Source organism: Corylus avellana, chromosome ca1, assembly GCF_901000735.1.
Source record: "Corylus avellana chromosome ca1, CavTom2PMs-1.0".
Lineage (NCBI taxonomy): Eukaryota > Viridiplantae > Streptophyta > Magnoliopsida > Fagales > Betulaceae > Corylus > Corylus avellana.
In genome coordinates, this window is record NC_081541.1 from 45964524 (window position 1) to 45981917 (window position 17394).

The window sequence follows — 17394 nt, forward strand, 5'->3', positions numbered from 1 at the left end:
GCTGTGGCCCTCTATGTGTAATCCCCACCCACCATCTTCATTCTACATTATGCAAAATTTACAACATATTTGTTAAACATGATGGTTTAAACACACACACTCACACAAAGGAAAGGAAGCAAGTAATTCAGCAAAAAGTCTAATCTTGTTTGCATAATTAACATGTAAATCTTCCAAGAATATGCACCTGATGATAGTATATGTATCGGAGGATTTCCTTTTGATACTCAGCAGGGAACACAATATTAAGATGTCCTGTAATGTACAAACACATTACCTGTATTTTTTTCCCGTTAAAAAGAATACAATTAGCAATTGCATTAATATGAAAACCAAAACAAGTCAAAGGTAGGTAGGTTGTCTTTGATCCAATGGTACTGTTCATAGCCTGGTCAATCTAAGAAGATGTTTTTGTGTGAAATATCATTAGAAAAAATTGTTATGTTGTTGATGATTTCTCTCGGTATCACAAAAAGTTCCTTGATGTATACTTTTACGTGAATATCCCAAAAAAATATATGTTTGATTATGTGATGATCACAATATTGATTATACTTTTTAAAGAAAAAATGATAATAATTATGAGTCTCACCAAGGGGGGAAGGAAAAATAATGGGCCAGCATTTTCAGCAGGCCAATGGCCATCACTAGCCTGTAAGGCCGAAAAGAAATGGACGGCCCTTCTCAGTGCAGCTGTGGCCTTTTCATTTGTGATTTCCTCTCCATCCTCGACCTTTACCGGGGGAATTGTTTGTTTGAAGTTTTTCTCCTTAAGAAACTGCAATCATTTTGACAAAGAAATGATCATATTATAGTAAATAATTTCATAATTATTAGATATATCAGGATATTATGAGTTGTAAAGCTGCTAGATTACTCTATATTTAGAAGTGGGAGAGCAATGTCATCACCTACTAATACCAAATAATTTCATTTCCAAAATCAATAGGATTAGCGGCAGAGAAATACATTCCCTTAAGCTTGTGGAGCATGGGTCATTTGTGTCTTCTCTCTCCTTGGCTCTGCAGGTGACCATATTTGTAGGCACAGGCTTTTGCTATTATATATAAGGGGAACTTCACAAAATCTCTTAAAACATTCACGCATTTTGAAATTATTTTTCAAAGTTTAATAACTCATAATTATAATATCGAATTTTCAAATTTTTACAATGTACCCTCATATGTTAGAATTTTTCATTAAATCTTGTCAAAATTTTCAAATATGTTTTTTATTATAAAAAAATAAAAAATTGCAAAAATTTAAGTATTGGTTATAAGGATTTAACGGAATTTAGAAAAATATCTATGCAAAAATACGTACGCCTCAAACATACATGAAGCGCTTTCCAACTCTTCATATTATAATATTGCGGATGCGAATATGGATATCTAAAAAGAATATATGCATTTTGCGGATGCCCGCATTTGCATATATACCACTACTTAACATGACCTGAATCAGACACTATACATATGGTTAGTACTAATTATTGACACGACCCATGAATTTACATGAATTCAACACAAAATTAATAGATTGAGTTTGAGCGATCTAACTGATTTAATTAAATGTATCGAATTAGAATAAAAATATATAGTTTTATATGCATCGATACGACTCAAACTTACTCAAACTTTATATGCGAACATAGTGGACGCTGGCTTGCCATGCATATCTGACCAGCTCATTCTTCGTTCTACTTGACATGAATCATTATTCAATTTTATGGATAGTATTGAATACTGTTTTCAAGATGGGAATACCTGCATTCGCCATAGGAGATCACTGCTAGGTTTCGTGAAACCGGTTGTTGTAGAAATTTTGCCGAGCCTCTTCAACCTCAGCCCTCTCTTGTGGGGTACCAGCCTGAGGGTCAAACTCCCATATCTGCCTTCCAACAAAGTTGTTTGTGCTGAAGATATAAGGGTCTTTTCCACCCTCTGCTATCTTAAGCCTCCACATATTCTTCCTTATCGGTTTCTTTCAATCACTTTTCTCTTCTCTTCTTCTCCGTTTCATGCAGCCATTATATATAGTCGCTAGTGGTAACTATATATATAAATGGTGCGTCGGGGGGAGAGAGAGAGGTTGCGAGGCAACGTGGGGTAGGGGTGAAATTTAAAACCGCTTAACCGCAACCGCTAACCGTTAACCGTTATAACCGTTAACCGCTAACCGCCTAACCGCCTAACCGCTTTGAAAGCGGTTAGTAAAAACCGCTAACCGCCTAGGCGGTTGCGGTTAGCGGTTAGTGGGTTTTGGAAATCCGCTAACCGCTACCCGCTAACCGCTTTTTTTTAAATATAATATATATTTATATATTATATATATATAATAACAATAAGTTGTGAGTTTATGAACTTTTTTTGGTTGATTGAAATGAGCCTCAAGCTTCAAGTTTAACCATATATGTTGATTTTTTTGGTTGCTTGTGAGTTTATGAATTTGTTTGTGTTTTATTTTATTTCTATGTGTGAGTTTATGAACTTGCTTGTGAGTTTATGTATAAGACTACAAGTGAAGTGATGATTTTGTTGTAATTTTATTTGTATATTATATGATGTGTAGATTTGTAGAAGGTGGCCAACAAGATTTTAGTATATAGCAATTTTTAATGCTAAAATGGCCATGGAAAGGGAAAAAAAAAATGTTTAAAATGAGAAAAAAAATGTTTAAAGTGAGCCTAAAACCGGCCTAAAACCCGGTCCAAACCCGGTCCAAAATCGGTCCAAAGAAAAAAGCCCAAAAAAAGCAGTTAGAAAAAAAGCGGTTATTCCAAAGCGGTTAACCGCTAACCAGGCGGTTAACCGCCTAGGCGGTTAACCACTACCCGGTTAGTGGAGGCGGTTAGTAAAATTTACTAACCGCCTAGGCGGTTGCGGTTAGCGGTTTTAGCCACTAACCGCTAACCGCAACCGCTATTTCACCCCTAACGTGGGGGATAGAGGCATGGGGTGCATTGGGGTGGGGAAAGAATTAAATGAGGTGGCACTAGGGTAGTTGGTGGAAAAATTAAACGGGGAAAAAATTTGCAGCATTGTGCTGCCGTTTGTGCAGCGGAAACGGCATAATATTTTTTTTAGTAGCTTCGTTTTATATCTTTGAATTATTATGAGATTTGATAAATTTTTTTAAAATTTTAAAATTTCTCAATTTGAACCCTTAAACTTCCAATTGCAGTTAATTTGAACTTTTCCGTCAGATTTAGCCGTTAAACCTTTTTTTTAAAAAAAAATAAAATAAAATTTTAATTTGGAATTAAGGGTAAATTTGAAATTTTTTTAAAAATTCAAAGGTATAAAAGTCATTGTCTCACTTTTAACGTTTAAAATCTGACGAAAATATTCAAATTAACTGCAATTAAAAGTTCAAGGGTTCAAATCTATAGCTCATGAACTTCTCCTCTAACCATATATAAAGATAAGGAAATAATTGGATGGTATGTTGAATTCTAGCCAAACATTAATCTCTTTCTTCTACTAATTTATTTCCTAATTCTCCAAGACAAATTCTAGTTTAAGCATCGTGAAGTTATAATCTAAGCATCGTGACCCCGCTGGACCCAACTAGATACTTGGAGCTTAACTTTCAATGTCTTTAGAGCACTCCTTGCAGTTTCACCAAAACCATTTTTTAGTTATTTTGGTGAGGCAATTTAACCAAAATGGTATAAATGTCAATTTTTCAGTCTCACTACTTTATCAAAAAAAAAAAAAAAAGGTAGTGAGATGAACAATACTCACCAAATTTAAAAATTACTATTCACTCTCTTATTGATTAAACAACTCTTTCTTCTTTTTTGCTTTTAGTTTCTCTCCGTTTTTTCTAACAATAAACAAATCTTTAAAAAATAATATTTAAATATAATAGTAAAAGTGGATCATACTTGTGTGCTCTAAAAATGTGAGTTGTTACCTTTAGTTATTTTGGTGAGTAAAATTTGATGAGGCTGCTAAGAATACTCTAAATAGGTACTCTTGGTCGAAGATTTGACCTAATTATTCCATATGGAGAGAGGAAAAGAAAGCGAGAAATTAATTAAGACAAAGAGAGAAGGAAGAGTTATGTAGCAAATCATGGACAAAATCAAAAGTATATGGTTTACTATAAGAAAGCGATAGTTTATTAATTTAAAGTCGGAAGAAGAAGCTGAGAAGCGGGATCTACACTACACGTACGCTAGCAGCAACTGCCAAATGTTCCTTGCAAGAGGACTCCACCAAGACACGTACATGCATGGCTAAAGTGATGTGGCTGAAGAGGTTGCTTAGGACAAGAATTAATAAATAGCTGCAGGAAGCCTGGCTGGAAGCACAATGAAAACGTATGTTGAATGGGCACATGATGACCTGGCGCTGTCTCTTTGTGGGTATCTTTTCCTTAGACATTGTAATTAATATGGATTGATGTGATATATATATATATATATATATATATATATATATGCCAAACAAAGCCAATATTTCTAAGCATTGAAGCTAGTCTTTGGAGTTAAGAGTTTAATTTATCTCCATTTGTTTATCGTCCCTTAAACCTTTTGTTTGTTAAAGAGGTTAAATATTTCTGTATGCTGCATAATGTAACATACAATTCCTCATGAAGACTCCAGTAATTTCCGGCATGAAAGAGTGATGAATGGTTAGAAAGCTTTGGAATAATATACCTGAAATTTGAAGCTTAGTTAAAGAGAGGTACCTGTTGAGGAAAATCGCCATCTTCCAGTTGAGAATTAATTATGAGCTTTGCTGAACGGTGAAGAGGTGTTGGGTCTCTTTCAGCCTATTACAAATACAATTTTAACGTCAGAATATATCAGAAAAGCATATGACAGCATGATATAGATTTTTAAAACATGAACTACTCACCTGTCCAGCATGGATGAGACCCATCATTGCCCATGCAGTATGTACCAAATTTGATTGGTTTCCGTCAAGAGGTACATATTCCTATTATATAATCAAGCACAAAGAACTTTTAATTTTATTATCTACCATCAGCAAAATCTTATAAAGACAACAAGAAATACTTTTCTTTGACAAATTGATCCAAAAACTTCATTCATCGAAATTCTTCCTATAATAATTAACAATTATGATAATAAGAATTAAGATAATGAAAGCTAGGTTCATGCTATTAAAGGTTCTTAAATTGTTATCAACGATGTTTATATTAACTTACTAGTTATTCCAACTCAGAAGAGATAAATTTAATCAATTAATTATTACTTTAACAGTTGAGAGTAAAAGATAATAAAAAATATTAATGATGTTTGGAAATAAAGATGAAAAAAAAAAATTAAGAGGTTTTTTATTAGGACGATGCATGTTAAAACTAAAGCTGACAATTTTTGACAAGAACTGTAAATTCGACACAAACTTAATAAAAAGTTAAGAAAATAAGGGTTGATGAGTCTAATTAACCTGTCTAATTAAATGGGCCAGGTTAGGGTTGACCTATATAATTTTATGCTTATATCTCGATTGACACCACTATAATCCAACACTCAACATTGGAGGTTAACAATTTTTGACACGACTCATAAACCCGACACAAATTCAATCTGAAATTAGCGGGTTAGGATTAAAGGGTTTGATTCGTTTAATTAAATGAGTTGAGTTAAGATTGAACTATATAGTCTTATACACATGTCTTGACACGATCTGAACTTGGCATGCGAATACGAATTTTCACCCTTAGTAAAAACATTACCTTGTTTGGGCATGAAAGATAGCTCTCTCCCCAACCACCATTATCTCTTTGTGCTTAAAGTAGAAAATCAACAGCTCTGCGCATAGCTGGACAATTGTTGTAAGTCTGGCCAACTGCAGCCAATCCTCTAAGTGCAAACCATGTAGCGTATGTGAAGCAAACTCCCCAATTTCCATACCTGTGGAAATGCTTCATCATGTAATAGATTTATTTGGCAAATCCATATAAAAACAGACAAATCTCAAAACAATATCTAATAAACCAGTGGAGGAACATATATATACCACGAACCATCAGCGGTTTGTACGTCTTGAAGGAATCGAACAGCATTTTCTATGAAATCTTGGATCTCTTTCTTCCGGTGCCCAGGGTATAACTTCTTAAACAAAACTAAAGCTTCGATTGCTGATGCGGTGCACTCAACGTACTCATGGTCAACGACAACATCCGAAACAAATTCTACGGGATTAAGCAGCTGATGGGAAAAAAAAAATTCCATTAATATACAAAAAAGGTGAATTTATAAATTTTAAATAATTATGAAGCATATTTCAAGGCTACTTCAATATGTTAAGGTACTTACTTCCAACCATTTTTGGGCTCGAGCTGGTTCCCAGAGAGATATACCACCATTTTTACTCAGCATTAAACCATACAATTAATAGAGCTTATCGATATGAACACAGTGAAATACTTCAAGAAAGTTTCCAAATGCAGCCTTGGTTTCCTATTCATGCCGATAGTTTCCAAATATTTGTACTTCAAAACACAATAGTTGTTAGAATATTGAATAAATTATTAAAATCAATCATGTCCTATTAATTTAAACTGTTGGGACAACTAGGGATTTAAAGTGGTATCTTGGCTTAGAGTTCGAACCGAATGCCTCCTTCTCATTCACCTTCCATTTCAATTAAATATTTTATATATTGAATCTTATTTATTCACTTATTAAGGTGAAGTTTGAACCTAACATGAGGAATAGTGTTAGAATATTGAGTAAATAATAGTCTACGTATTGAGCCTTATAAATAAGGGGTACTAGTTTGAATTTGCATCTAAGTGAGAGTGTTATCAACAATTTTTTATTAGTTTAAGCTTTGGGGTTGACTAATAATTTTACAATAGTAAAAGTTAATCCTTACCTGTAGAGAAAGTATGACATTTATAGAATCATAAAATCGCTCGGGAACCATTTTCTCACCAACAATGTTTGGTGGCTTCATGGAGAAAAGCATGCAACACTGAAATAAAAGTGAATTTGATGAATAACATATTAACTACGGAGAAGGTGAAAAATTTTAATCCATTGATGCATTTAAAAAATGTTAATTACCACCAAACTCTCTGCAGTGCAATCAGACATTTGCCATCTATGATCTTGATCAGAGAAAGTCCATGATCCCTTAGAAATGTGACTACACATGCTTTTAAAATCTCCATAAGGGTTGTCCTTGACCTTTACAATTTATAAGGGAAAAATAGAATAACTAGTCTGAATGAATATTGAATAGTTTTTATTTTTTAAGCAAAAAGCTAGATTTGATGATTATGGTGAAGAGCTAGATGCTTTTAGAATTGAAAATCAAACCTGAGATTTCTTGATGAAGTCATGCCCTCTCGCAAGTGTAGGTCCAATTTCATCAGTGAGGTTACTAGCAAGTAAAGCTTGAATTGCAAAACCGGTATCCCACACTTGACTCCCAAAACTCTGCATAAAAATGGCATATATCAAAGTTAGAGATCCCTTATTTTTTTTTTGGAAAGACTTCGGACTTGTAGATCAATTGAAGCTAGAAAGCAAGAGCTTGGGGTTTATCCTAGAGTTTGAATAGTTATATTTACAAAACTAACCCTAGAAAGAAATTTAGTCTAGGGAATCTCTTCATTCATAATTCAATATGAAGTGTAATTCAAATGTTAAACATATAGTCAAAAGATTAATTCTGCAATTGTTTTTGCAAAATATGCGTACTCATGACCTGCAACTTGATTCCATCTTCAGCAACCCATATGTAATCTGGGATCCTAGCAATGTGCTTCTTGAAGTAATCCCCATTTGGATCTTCAACCCAACAAGCAAGCATACATAGGACCTGTTCAATACAAATGGCTTTAGGAATACTGTAATATAGCCCAAATCGATGCTCTACATTGCTTACCATGATTATATATGATCATAAAATGTACCTTTTCCACGCATCCAATAGTGATGTATTGACTGTTCTCATCTTCATAATGAATGTGCTTCATTGTTACTTGAAGTGCCTTCTCTCTTTCCAACGAGTGAGAAGAGGCTCAGTGAATATGTATAGACTATCCCAGACCAGATCTTGTATCAAAGGATGGGAATAGTATAGATCCTCCTGTAACAATATATAGTTAATTTTGCACAATCAATGCATTGGAAAAATATTGAAAAGCATATATGTAGCAATGAGCACTTATCAGCAATATTGCAGAGAAGATTAAGGTAAACTCACATTTGCGCACTGATGACGCATTTTCTTTCAATTAATTTCATTGTAAGGTTGAGTGTAGAGTTCGTCCCTCAATTGAAGAATGAGAGGTGTGATTGGGCCCACAAACCTTTTCCCATAAAGGTATGACATGGGCAGGTACACCATGCGGCAGTAGCACCACATTTTTGCTGCATTTTGGGGGAATAGGCAATTGTATAACAGAAGTGCTAACCATTTTTGAGTTAAACACTATACTTAGTTTTCAACATTAAAATAAATAATTTAAAAAAAAAAACATTCCATTATGCAGTAAGGATCTAAAGTACACCGACATTTTTTGGAAATACAATGAAGTAGCTAGTAAGCAAATATGTACAAACCTGGATGAATGGGAAGAAATGAAGGAAGGATCCAAAATTCCGGAGGCATTGGGTTGGTTCCAATCCACTCGAACACACCAAGTATCTACAACAAAAGGAAAAAATATGCATACTGCATGGTGAATATTTGAACCTATATATATATATATATATATATATATATATATGACTAGATTTATGAAACATGGTCATACTGAAAGCCAGGTCTTTCCCCAAGAAGGTATGTGTGTTACACCACCATGATCAATGATCCATTTTCGCGCTCTTGCACAAGCATTTTCTTGACCACCATCGGGTCCTTCTCCGAGTATACGCATACAAATGTAGCTAAGAGCCGTGCAAAACATGATGCTATGACCCTCTATGTGTAATCCCCACCCACCATCTTCATTCTATATTATGCAAAATTTACAAGATATTTGTTAAACATGATAGTTTAAACACACACACTCACACAAAGGAAAGGAAGCAAGTAATTGAGCAAAAAGTCTATTCCTGTTTGCATAATTGACATGTAAAGCTTTCAAGAATATGCACATGATGATAGTATATGTATCGGAGGATTTCCTTTTGATACTCAGCGGGGAACACAAGATTAAGATGTCCTGTAATGTACAAACATATTACCTGCAATTTTTTTCCCGTTAAAAAGAATACAATTAGCAATTGCATTAAGATGAAAACCAAAACAAGTCAAAGGTAGGTAGGTTGTCTTTGATCCAATGGTACTGTTCATTTTGTGTTAAATATCATTAGAAAAAATTGTTATATTGTTGATGATTTCTCTCGGTATCACAAAAAGCTCCCTGATGTGATGATCATAATATTGATTATACTTTTTAAAGAAAAAATTATAATAATTATGAGTCTCACCAAGGGGCCGGGGAAGGAAAAATAATGGGCCAGCATTTTCAGCAGGCCAATGGCCATCACTAGCCTGTAAGGCTGAAAAGAAATGGACGGCCCTTCTCAGTGCAGCTGTGGCCTTTTCATTTGTGATTTCCTCTCCATCCTCGACCTTTACCGGGGGAATTGTTTGTTTGAAGTTTTTCTCCTTAAGAAACTGCAATCATTTTGACAAAGAAATTGTCATATTGGAGTAAATAATTTCCGCCTTATTAGATATATCATGATATATATTATGAATTTTAAAGCTGCTACATTACTCTATAGTCAGAAGTGGGAGAACAATGTCATCACCTACTAGGCTACTAATACCAAATAATTTCATTTCCTCAATCAACAGGATTAGCGGCAGCGAAATACATTCCCTTAAACCCGTGGAGCATGGGTCATTTGTGCCCTCTCTCTCCTTGCTCCGCGGGTGACTATATTTGTAGGCACAGGCTTTTGCTATTATATATAAGGGAATTTCATAAAACCCCTTTAAACATTCACACGTTTTGAAATTATTTTCTCAAAGTTTAATTACTCCTAATTATAGTATCGAACTTTCCATAATGTACCTCCTATATGTTAGGATTTTTTATTAAATCTTGTCAAAATTTTCAAAATGCCTATATTTTTTATTATAAAAAATAAAATAAAATAAATAAATAATAATAATAATAATAAAAAATTGCAAAGATCGAAGCATTGGTTATAAGGATTTAATAGAATTTAGAAAAATATCTATACAAAAATACGTACACCTCAAATATATATACTTGAAGTGCTTTCCAACTTTTCATATTACAATATTGCGGATGTGAATATGGATATCTAAAAGGAATATATGCATTTTGCGGATGCAACTGTAGATGTTACAAATAACCGCATTCACATGTATACCATTGCTTGACATGACTTGAATCTGACACTATAGTCTATACATATGGCTAGTACTAATTATTGACACGACCCATGAACTTACACGAACTCAATACAAAATTAATAGGTTGAGTTTGAAAAATTCCAACTGATTTAATTAAATGGATTGAATTAGAATAAAAAAATATAATTTTATATGCATCAACACAACTCGAACTTTCTATGCGAACATAGTGGCCACTGGCTTGCCATGCATATCTGACCAGCTCATTCTTTGTTCTACTTGACATGAATCATTATTCAATTTTATGGATAGTATTGGATATTGTTTTCAAGATGGGAATACCTGCATTCGCCATAGGAGATCACAGTTAGGTTTCACGTGAAACCGGTTGTTGTAGAAATTTTGCCGAGCCTCTTCAACCTCAGCCCTCTCTTGTGGGGTACCAGCCTGAGGGTCAAACTCCCATATCTGCCTTCCAACAAAGTTGTTTGTGCTGAAGATACAAGGGTCTTTTCCACCCTCTGCTATCTTAAGCCTCCACATATTCTTCCTTATCGGTTTCTTTCAATCACTTCTCTCTTCTCTTCTTCTCCGTTTCATGCAGCCATATATAATATATAGTCGCTAGTGGTAACTATATATATATATATATATATATATATATATATATATATGGTGCGTCGATCTGGGGGAGAGAGAGAGGTTGCGTGGCAGCGTGGGGGAGAGAGGCATGGGGTGCATTGGGGTGGGGAAAGAATTACATGAGGTGGCAGTAGGGTAGTTGGTGGAAAAATTAAACGGGGAAAAATTTTGCGGCATTGTGCTCCCGTTTGTGCAGCGGAAACGGCATATTATTATTTTTTTTAGTAACTTTATTTTAAATAATTATTATGAGATTTGACAATTACTTTCTAAACTTTAAAACCTCTCAATTTGAATCCTTAAACTTTCAATTGTAATTAATTTAAACTCTTCCATCAAATTTAGCTGTTAAACTTTTTTTTTTTTTAATTTGGAATTAAGGGTAAATTTAGAATTTTTTTTTAAAAATTCAGGGGTATAAAAGTCATTGTCTCGCTTTTAACGTTTAAAATCTGACGAAAATGTTTAAATTAACTGCAGTTGAAAGTTCAGGGGTTTAACTCTATAGCCCATGAACTTCTTCTCTAACCATATATAAAGATAAGGAAATAATTGGATGGTATGTTGAATTCTAGCCAAACATTAATCTCTTTCTTCTACTAATTTCTTTCCTAATTCTCCGAGACAAATTCTAGTTTAAGCATCTTGATTAATATGGTACATATTAATTAGTAAAAAAAAAAAGGAATAATAATGATTCATAATTCCCAATGAAAATATTTAATTAGAGGACCACATGCATAAGAAGGATTGCCATCAACTTACGAAGAAGAAAATTTATAATTTTAAAAAAAGAGTCCATGTTTTACTGATCGAATTAAGTTACAGTCTATAATCATTAAAAACTCAGAGTCAACAATGCGCCCTACGCAAACGTAGGCTGCACCACTGACCATGCCAACACATTGTTTTATTTTATTTTATTTTATTTTGTTTTTTTTATTAATCAAATAATGAAGGATTATATGGGATTGAAAAATGGGGAGACCGAGATTCCAAACAAAAAACCCCAAAAAAAAAAAAAAACTAAAATGCTTAAAATACAAACCAACACTACAAGAAACTAATTTTTTGCTGACTTAGATTTTTTGACGAGTCAAAGTAGCACGTCAACATTTATTGACGTGTTGAATATAACATGTCAAGATTTATTGACGTGTCAATTTGACACGTCAATATTTACTGACGTGTCTAACTTTGACAGGTCAGTAAATATTAAATTATTAAGTTATTTAAATAAAATGTTTTAAAATTAAATTGAATAAAAATTTACTGACGTGTCAAATATTGACACGTCAGTAAATCCTGACGTGTTATATTCAACACGTCAATAAATATTGATGTGTAACTTTTGGCACGTAAAAAAAAAAATTGTTGTTGGCACATCAACATTTACTGACGTGGCAAAAAATGCATAGTGTTTGCCACGTCAAAAGATTGCCATTTTTTTGTAGTGCAATAACAAAAAATGGGTTAAAAAAGTGATTCAATCGGTTCTTTATATCTTTAACAAAAGCCAAAAAATAGACCGCATAAGGGGTAAACAAATAAAAGGGACATGAATCTCGAATGGTCTATCAATCATTTCCGAACCCCCACAGTTTATATGCTTTAACTTATAATCCTTTATGCCGAAAGCTGGTCAACTAGCTCTCTTTCTCGGTTCAAGGCTTTTATTTTGGAAGGAAACTCCCTAGTGGTCATCCTTGCCCTTTCAACATCCAAATATAACTCAAGAATATTATTAATTGGCGGATCACCCCATCATCAAAGATACCATCTCAACCATCCCTCACTCTTTTTCTTGATGAGAAGTAAGAAAATTAACAAAAGTGTAAACTTTGGATCCATCATGCATGTGCCATATTGAACCTCTATCAAATCCACTTCTAGTTGTATTCTCATTTGTTGTTTTCCTAGGATATATTTTTATATATTATGTATATTTTATTAATTCATGAATTTATTTATATTTCTTCAAACTTAGGTGCCGACATTAGAGTTAATATATATATATAAACCAGATGGACGATGGATCCCAATGCTGGCTTGAACGTATAGCCTAGCTAGCTAGTATATAAATACATCAAAATTTTGTTCATTGTGACAAGAAAAAGATCCGTTGGTTACGTAAATTTAATTTCTCAAGAAGCGGACTTCTTCATTAATTCTCGAAGGCTACAGATCTGATAGCCCATGAACTTATCCTCTAGTTGGTTCCCGCTGGACCCAACTAGATACTTGGAGCTTAACTTTCAATGTCTTTATAGGTACTCTTTGGTTGAAGATTTGACCTGATTATTCCATATGGAGAGGAAAAGAAAGTGACAAATTAAGACAAAGACAGAAGGAAAAGACTTGTGTGGCAAATCATGGACAAAATCAAAAGTATAAGGTTTACGATAAACAGCAATAGTTTATTGATTGAAAGTCAGAAGAAGAAGCCGAAAAGTGGGATATACTCATATACACTACAAGCTAGCAGCAACTGCCAAATGTTCCTTGAGATTCAATAAAATAAGGTTGCATCATTATTTTGCACAGCGATCCTCGTTACCCTCCAGAGAAAGAAAATGGGATGCCCGGAACGTTGTCCAATTAATTAATGGAGTGTTTCCTCAGGAATGATTGGTTGTGCATGCACCACATGATGAATCCCCTTTGTTTTTCTAATTTAAGCTAGATGTACGTAATGAAAGAAAGCAAACAAACTTGCTTTTGGCGAAATCAAGTCTCAATTTCGTTCTTATTATATATATATAAGTAAAGAGTTACAATCAAAATCAAATAGGAGGAACTAATACAACTAGAACTAGGAGAGCTAATACACCTAGAACTAGAAGAACTATTACGATTGGAAAGCTTTAATATAAACATATATTAACAATATAAAACATATTGCATTCCGATGCAATAAAATCTGTAAGAAGTGCAGTGCGCTCGAGCGCTAGAGGAGATGCACTCGAGCTCACTCGTGTTTCTTAACATGTAATAATGAAAACTAGCTATTGATTTTTCTAACAATTAATTTTTAGTATTGCCACATCATTTCAATTATATGGTAATGCAATCTACTAAATATCATTATTATTATTATTTTTTTATAAAGTTCTTATTAATTAGTTCAAATTATGATTTTCATTAAGATGTTATTTATGATAGTCATATAATAGTTTACTAAATAACTAAATTGTTTGCCAACACATTTATGTTATGTGTTAGTAGTTGCATGCAAGAGAACTCCACCAAGACACATGCATGGCTAAAGTGATGTGGCTGAAGATCAGGTTGCGTAGGACAAGAATTAATCAATAGCTGGAAGCCTGGCTGGAAGCACAATAAAGAGCTGGAGCTGAACTATCACAGAAACGTATGTTGCATGGGCACATGACCTGGCGCTATCTCTTAGTGTACACGGATTTGGATGGGTCTATCTGCCCTTGCAGTTATAGAACTCACATGTTCTCTTATATTAACTTGTAGGACAACTAGTCAAAGTGAAATAGAAATGACAATTTGTCAATAAAATAATTGTTATATTCCGTAATTTTAAGTAAGTACAATGATATATTATATATTCAATTAAAATATAAACCACAAGAGTCCCTTTACCAAGAGTTTCGTTGCGCGCCCTTTGGCCAAATAAGAGTAGTGGAACCACCCCTTGGACAAAAGCTGCATCTTTGTAGCCACCACATGCCCTCACAGTTGAGATATTGTGAATCAATGAGGAAGATATTAGGCTGATGGTCAAGTATAGGAAGGGATTTTGTTAGTCAGGCTGGCCATGGGGTGGTTCAGTCGGTCGAGCCATCCTTGGCCGGCCACCCCATTTGGCTATGAGGTAGTTAGACCATTTCTTTGTTTTTTTAATAAATATTTTAATATTATTCTTCTAAAACGAGGAATAATATTCCTCTACAAAAATTAAGGAATTGCTATTCCTTTAGAAATACGCTAGCTCTAAAACTCATTTCCAAAACAAACATTTTCTTAAAAAAAAAAAAAAAATCTGCGCAAGGGAAAAAGGGTATTGGTTCGGCTGTGGGTGACCACCCCCATGAAAAACAAAAAAAGCAAACTTTTCGTTTGGTTGCTCTATCACCATTCATCTCGTACGAATGAACGGACGTGAGGAAACAAAGCTATGCAGTCAATTGACTTCATTGAAGGAGGAGGTGACAAAATTCCAGCTCTATTGGTAAATAGAATCTTGTGATGCGTATTTTAAAGGAATGAAATATATATATATATATATATATATATATATATATATATACTTGTGTCGTAGTTACTTAAGATTATGAACAATAACAATAATTTTATTGAGTTTCAACAATTAATATCATTAATGTTTTCTAGATGGTGCTTTTAAAAAAAAAAATTATGATGTGACATAAAGACAAAAGTAATTTTGGCCAGCCACATAAAACACACATTTATCACACGCATGTTCATAATGTGTTTAGTATCTTAGAATATTGTTTTTCTAAAACGAGCTTTTGAGGCCTTAATTAAAAGTGCATTTTGGGTTTTCAACCGCAAGCCCAAACAAGCTCTGAGGAGAGGAAAAGAAGATTACATTTTGTATTGCATATGTTTTATTCTGTTTTGGATTTGAGAACTTCGAGAAATTTCCCCTAGCTTAATGCTAATATTAGAGTTCAAATGATTGGATAGTTTTGTTAAATATTTCCTCGCGTCCTAAATGAAGAAAAACTCGTCCATCAAATTTTTGGAAGGCTTGAACTCTTAATGGATTTTGATAATTTGGGGGTCAAATTATGTGTAGAGTGGTACTTGGAATGAATTTGAAAATCTGGAATGGAAGTTAAGAATAATGACTTTAGCTGCTCAAACTTGAAATGGATGTAAGTTGGAAGTTGGAGAGAGAAGATTATGTGTTGTAGAACTACATCATTTCTTATTAATTTGGAATAAATTACCGAACACTCGTACCTATAAATCACAATAAATACATGTGCATATGGGTCACACTTTAATATAATTAGGGAATTTCTTGCATATTATTCACGTGCTGGTACAACATTGTATAATATTCCTTAATCCCATCTATCTTTGGTGGCTTTGTGTTTAGACACTTATTACACACATCAACAGCTGCTAAAGAGAAAGTAAGAGAATTAATAATTGGCTGGTTGAGCTATATATATATATATAGTTCACTAATTGATTCAATTTTTTTTGGATGCCAATGGGACACGATTGCGGTATTCTGCAAGAGCCCACAATGGGTAAATATTTCTGTATGCTGCATAGTGAAGCATACAATTCCTTAAGTAGACTCCAAGTATTTCCTGTATGAAAGAGTGATCAATGGTTACGAAGCTTTGAAGGTAAAATTCAAGCATAATATATATATATATATATATATATATATATATTCTTTCTGAACTAAATTCATGTTTTAAAGAGAGGTACCTGCTGAGGAAAATCGCCATCCTCCAGTTGAGAATTAATTATCAGCTTTGCTGCACGATGAAGAGGTGTTGGGTCTCTTTCAGCCTATTGCAGATACAATTTTAACATCAGAATGAATATGCAGGATCAAAACATATGACAATTAATGACAGCATAATATATATAAACCATGGAGTCTACCTGTCCAGCATGAATGAGACCCATCATTGCCCATGCAGTTTGTACCAAATTTGATCGGTTTCCTTCAAGAGGTACATATTCCTATATAATCAAGCACAAAGAGTACTTTATAGTTTTATTATCTAGCATCTGCCAAATCTTAGAAAGACAAAACATGTTATTAAAGATTCTTAAAAACAAATAAGAATTATACGTGTTAAAACATTACCTTGGTTGGGCATGAGAGATAGCTCTCTCCCCAACCACCATCATCTCTTTGTGCTCTTAGTAGAAAATCAACAGCTCTGCGCATAACTGGACAATTGTTGTAAGTCTTGCCAGCTGCAGCCAATCCTCCAAGTCCAAACCATGTACCGTATATGAAGCAAATTCCCCAATTTCCATACCTGTGGAAATGCTTAATCATGCAATAGATTTCTCTGGTATAAAAACAGAAAAATATCTAAGAAACCAGTGGAGGAACAAACCATGAACCATCAGGCATTTGTATGTCTTGGATGAATCGCACAGCACTTTTTATGGAATCTTTGACCTCTTCCTTCCGGTGCCCGGGGTATAACTTCTTAAACAAAACTAAAGCTTGGATTGCTGATGCGGTGCACTCAAGGTATTCATGCTCAACGACAGTGTCAGAGAAGAATTCTGTGGGATTAAGCAGCTAATGAAAAAAAAAAAAGAGAAAATTTCCATTAATATACGATAAAAATGGTGAATTTAGAAGTACTAGATAGTTTTAAAGTATTCCATAAGCATATTTCAAGGACACTTCAATATGTTAAGGTACTTACTTCCAACCATTTTT

The 17394-nt window shown here is 33.8% G+C and overlaps 1 protein-coding gene, 1 long non-coding RNA gene and 2 pseudogenes across 2 annotated transcripts in view; all 4 read right to left on the reverse strand.

Annotated features, from left to right (window-relative positions):
- LOC132186638 (beta-amyrin synthase-like) overlaps positions 1-1965 on the reverse strand; it is a 2156-nt gene extending 191 nt beyond the window's left edge. The window contains exons 1-4 of the mRNA XM_059600626.1: positions 1843-1965; positions 593-778; positions 188-277; positions 3-42 (exon numbers count right to left, since the gene is read on the reverse strand). Coding sequence (XP_059456609.1) covers positions 3-42; positions 188-277; positions 593-778; positions 1843-1965 — 439 coding nt within the window. The remainder of the gene's footprint in view (positions 1-2; positions 43-187; positions 278-592; positions 779-1842) is intronic.
- Positions 1-10877, reverse strand: part of LOC132180525 (beta-amyrin synthase-like) — a 12534-nt pseudogene extending 1657 nt beyond the window's left edge.
- LOC132180533 (uncharacterized) lies at positions 4698-5872 on the reverse strand. The gene is made up of 3 exons (XR_009440177.1): positions 5713-5872; positions 4869-4949; positions 4698-4782 (listed from the first exon to the last, which is right to left on the reverse strand). It is a non-coding gene; the product is annotated as an uncharacterized LOC132180533 (long non-coding RNA).
- A 4997-nt stretch (positions 10878-15874) lies between the features above and the next one.
- LOC132178123 (beta-amyrin synthase-like) overlaps positions 15875-17394 on the reverse strand; it is a 6410-nt pseudogene continuing 4890 nt past the window's right edge.